Genomic DNA, 5,443 nt, shown 5'->3' with positions numbered 1-5,443 from the left:
TATAATGTTTTTCCATCACTCACACGTAGAATTATTGTTACATCCACGAGTGCGCTAGGAAATGGCAAGGTAAGTATAAATTAGTTGAGAGTTGGTCCGAACATTTATGAATCTAAATAACCATTACCTTCGTCATTAATCAATAGGAAATAGTTATAAAAAAGGGTTTTCTTGGCAGATAAACTATTAAAATAATGAATTTACTCCATACCTGAATATTTTCTCATTGTCATTTGACTTAAATATTTTAAAATAAAATTCGGTAATTTTTTCAGCATTTCGGGTCTCTAGGTGTCTATAGCGGTACGCGGACGTGATTATATTGTGAGATATTGCGATGCTCGTAATTTAATATAATAAGCATTTCGCACGCTAAGCTAATAAATTTAGCATGCTAATAAATGAAATAAGAATAGCAATACTCGATCACTAATTTCATCTCCCGTTAGCAATGAACGGGATGTTTGGACGAGAGAGATAAAGAATAAATTGAACCTGGGACATGGGAGATTTTCCTTTTGCTTTGTCTAATTGTTGCTGTGCAAGATTTATTGTCATTCCTCAAATACCCACTGTGAACGAACATAGCTGCAAGATTTGTAATAATATGTACATAACATATTTGTAAAATATTTTTTTATTTTCTAGTAAAAAAAATAATATTTGCGTTCTTATGATTTACCCAAATATTTGATTTCGAGGGCCATTTTCAACGAGTTGTAAATAACTACCTATCGGAAAATGGGAATCAAGTTGGGGTAGAGTGGGATTCGAATCACGGACCTTTGAGCCGTGAGTCTAAGACACTAGCCACGGTACCACAACCCGAATCGATTTATTTTTCATTATCATCACCATCGTCATCATCGTCATCATCGTCATAGTCATCATTATCGTTGCCTGATCCGCATCTAATGGTGTATAGGGCAGGGGCGAACCGTGTATAGAAGCGATTATGCGCAGCTTACCATTAAATTTGACTAACTGTACTAATGTTTTATTGTAACTTTATTTACAGAAAAACAAATAAATAATAAACATTTATTTGAAATCATTTCCACCGTTTGTATTTTTATCCTAATATAAACATTAATATTAATAAAGCGGGCCCAACGCCTGCGGTGAGCCAAGAAACTATCCGATTATTCCAGATTATTTTTTCATGCAAATAAGTATACTACATTTTGAATGTATTAACCCCAGTGCGGGTTTTTTCTCCTAGATTAATCTTGCAGATTACACAAATTATTTGATGATTCTTGTTTTGGAAAACAGTATTTCAAACATTGTTTCTTAAGGACTATTTTTCTTTGAGATGGTACTTTTGACATAAGACCATAATTACTTTTATGCGTCATATTACAGGATATATAGCGCTCTACGCGGCCGTTTTTAGCACTTTTAATTACTAGAACAATTCGGCCAGTTGACATTTCAATTGAATACCTAATATCGACTGAATTCATAGTGGTATTTTTTATATATTTTTTAATGAATTATTTATTAAAGTAATGGAAAATACATCTTTATAATATAATATATCACGAAGTTACAAAGTTTGAGTTGATATTATGGATAAGAGTTGTTGTATCACCACAGAAAAATATCAATTTATAGTATATATTACTTATATTATATTATGTACCTCCCATGTAGGTTCAAATAAATGATATTTTATTTATAGCTTACCTGTAAATAAAATCACCATTCACCACTCGTATAGGGCACAAGATTTTAAAGCGTAAGACTAATAATTAATTTTGTAAATGAAACTCAGCCTCATTATCAAACAATTTCTTTATTGTAAAATCATCAGTATTGTAAAATTGTAATATAAACTATTTACATTTAGCATTTGGCATTCATTAAATAAAATAAGGCGTCTTGTTAACATTTTGCTCGCTTTGCAAAATCTTAGAAAACGGCGGTCGTAATATTGAAATGATTAATTTCAAATAAAGTATAACCCCAAACACTTAAACCGACACCACTTTGCAGAATATATTTATTTATTCAATTGACATTCAGTTGCCAAATAAAAACAATATTCTTAACTCGACTTAAATGATAAAAAGAAGGAAAAAAATACGTTTCTATTCAAATATAAGGTACGATTCAAGTATATCTTAAATTTAGTAATATTGCACTTAATGTTAAAGTATTTTACAACAATGTTGTAATTTATATTAATAAAATATGTAAACCTTATAATAATATGTACACTTTTGAGCTGAATTGGAATATCGATGATATAAAGATATTTATTTAAAATTAAACGATGCCACATTATTATTTATTAATCAAAGAAATCCGATGAAATTAATATAACCCAGAAGGGATGTCAGTTAACTTGGCCAAACCATTCATATTACTAGTTGTGCTAGTACTTCTTGTTCCTGGAGGTGACAAAGCCCTAGTTAAATTCTTCCCCGAGATCGCAACGTTTGTTATTCTCGGAGATCCAAATCCATTTTGTTCAATCTTGTCTCTGTTACAATTTTGGCCAGAGTAAAGTCCAGCGTTCACGTGACCTCTCTTTAAAACGAATGCGTTGTTGCTTCCGTTGTTTTGGGACTGCTGTTCGTATGAATTTGAGCTCATCCTTGAAGAAGGAAGGAACAATCTGTGAGAGCCATCGGATGACTGGTGACTTGATTCGTATGTTTCTTGGTTTATTTTGTTCCCGGATCCTTTTGAGTCATGACGACTTCTAGAGTTTCTCGATACCCGTCTTTTGCTGGGGCTTCTTACAACTACGTTCCCAGAAGGGTCCCTTGCCAAATCTATGTTGGAGTGAATTTTAGTCATTTTGCCATTCCAATCGTACTGTCGATTATTGCTCGAAGTTAGGATGATATCTACCATAGAATCTAGTCCTTCATCGATCCTGTCCAGACTTTTGGTAAGTTTTTTTGCTTCAAGAAGTGCTGCAAAATCTTCACGTTGCTTAATTGCCGCTATTTGTTGTTCATTTCTGTTCTCTGAATGTCTAGTTAAAGTTTCATATGGCGAGTCATTTGTTTCGTTGAGGTAGAAAATACCATCAAAGCTGTCTTTACTGAGTTTGATGTCTTCAACGCCAACGATTCCAACTTGTTGTTCTATCTTTTGAAATGATTCCGTTCTTTTAACGGATTGTTTTTTACAAATATCTTCGCCTGATCTGTGCCTTACTCTTTTTTGATGTTCTCTCTTTTCTGCAATGACCGCCCTCTCTCGAGCGTCCATTATTGTGTTCAACAGAGATCTATTATTGGTTTTGACGTAAATGTCTTGTTTTTCTGGTCGAATTGGCAGTTGAGGTTGACACCTCGATGCACTCAGTAATGAATCTGATCCTTCGTCACTCGAATAATATGGTTGATCGTCTTCATACGACAAGTCATTTTTGTTGTTGCAAATAACTCCTTGCTGAGCAGATGGTATGAAAAGGTGGACCAGGCTCTTGGATTTTCTGGGAGGCTGTGGCAGAATTTTCACCGGAATGATTTCGGAATCAGAATCAATTAGTGAACGAGATATGTAATCAGAACCGTTGGTAATGATTATATTATGTTTAGTACTAGTTATTGAATCTTTTTTCTCTAAATCTCTATGATTTCTATGATCGATTGTTTTAACTAATACATTTACATCCGATTTTTTGTTGAATTTGGATCGGTTTTCTTCGGCAATTTTATCTTTTTCATACTGTTCAGATTCGGCATCGTTGATTATGTTTCTTAACTCTTCGATAACTTCTTCTATGGTAGTTTCATCTTCGTCATCTGAAAGTTTTTTGATAGATACTTCTGAGGGTGGTGTCTTTAGATGTTTTTCTTTTGGTTTACCAGATCGCATTAGAATTGTTTCGTTTTTGACATTAAACACTTCGTAAACCATTGGTTCTCTTTGAAGATCATCATCAGGACTTAAAGATCGTTCGGAAGAGCTAATACCCTCATCTTCTGGTGGAGATGATTCGTCTGTAATAAAAAGAATAATCAGTGAAAAAAATAACATGGAAATTCTAATATTAAAAATAAAATAAGTTATGCATATTTTTTACCTCGTTTAATTGTCCTTTGCTTTGCTGACATGGATTTCTTTCTACTACCAGAGTTTCCATGCTCTGATCTGAGGGACGTCACTTCATCCTGAAGTTCACAGCAACGTTCTTTGAGACATTGTTCCAATGATAATAGAATTCCTTTTTCTTCTTGCAGAATCTGGTAAAAAACAAAACCGAAATGGAGATTATTTATAAACAAAACTATGAATTTATTGATCAACATTCAATAGAAAAACAAATATCAGAGTAAAATTATCAATTATTACTCGTAAGTATTAAAAAAAAGCTGCATCGTTGCTGTTAAAAATGAATCCAACTTAATAAAAAAAAAAACTAATTTGCATTCATTTTAATTTATATACATTCATGTTAATTTGTACTTTACTTTAATTTAATGTAAATAATATAATAGTAACAAATTTTTCCGAATATTACTCTAGTAAGAAAAAAACCACGGTTTACGGACTAAGTTGCATGTCATGTTTCAATGAAATCAATGACTATAAGCAAAAGTAATTTAAAGCTCAGTACCTGAACTCTCTTTTCAAGAAGTTGTAGTTTCGTTTTAAGGTCGTCCTTTTCTTTTTCAGCTTCTGTTGCCTTTTCACTCAATCCATCTACATCGACCAGCTGTCTTTCATAACGAGCCAGTTCGGTTAGGACTTGTTCCGCCCCTGGAGTGTTCCTGGCTACGGCCTGCGGAAAAACAAGACACGTTTCAATTATGTCCTTATAGAACAAGTTTCCCTAGAACCATACATATACATTTGTCCTCTTAAACGGCTTAGGTTCTAAAATAGGACATAATAACAAGCCAAAAGAGGATCGATGAAGATAACAAGATTTTCGACTCGGCTTAATGAAATACGAACCGAGATAGATATGTATTTAAATTATCCGAGTTTTATCTTCGAAATAATAAATTTAATTTTCAAAACGCAATTTTATAATTTAAAAAAGTATTTCAATTTTGTCATCATATTTGCATACGAAGGTGCATAGGGCACTGTATTGGTATACCAAATGCAGCGTATTTAGATCATAAATTACGTGAAGACAATGTGACCAGTTTTACGTCTCAGGTGCCAGTAGAGAAACAAGGAAATATTGCATTTTAAAGCATTTTTAAAATCAACGTTTTGCGTTCATCTACCAGAAATCAAACCCAGGACCCCAAGAATAGTAGGCTGAGATACTAACCACCACGCTACGAGGCGGATTTAACGGCAATCGATATCTTTTTCATAATTTTTACCGGAGACCAGTCATTGAGTCATAAATACTAGTCCATGATTGTGGTTCCATTTAACATACAAAATTGTATTCGCTATCCGCCAGGACATGGATAAAAACGGTTTTTTAACCATGTTAGAACACGGAAACCAAGTGTGA

The 5,443-nt window shown here is 33.3% G+C and overlaps 1 protein-coding gene across 1 annotated transcript; it reads right to left on the bottom strand.

Annotated features, from left to right (window-relative positions):
• Window positions 1–1,779: 1,779 nt before the first annotated feature.
• On the bottom strand, window positions 1,780–4,747 carry LOC148275052 (uncharacterized; the record flags this gene model as incomplete). The annotated part of the gene is made up of 3 exons (XM_088236208.1): window positions 1,780–3,965; window positions 4,049–4,208; window positions 4,583–4,747. Coding segments are annotated over 3 exons (1,971 nt in total), but the record flags the coding sequence as incomplete, so codon positions are not given.
• Between the last annotated feature and the right edge of the window lie 696 nt (window positions 4,748–5,443).

Source organism: Micrasema longulum, unplaced genomic scaffold (assembly GCF_059751315.1).
Source record: "Micrasema longulum isolate JH-2025_06_02 unplaced genomic scaffold, ASM5975131v1 h1tg001521l, whole genome shotgun sequence".
NCBI lineage: Eukaryota > Metazoa > Arthropoda > Insecta > Trichoptera > Brachycentridae > Micrasema > Micrasema longulum.
Note: the sequence above shows the minus strand (reverse complement) of the source record. Positions and strands in the feature narration are given on the sequence as shown.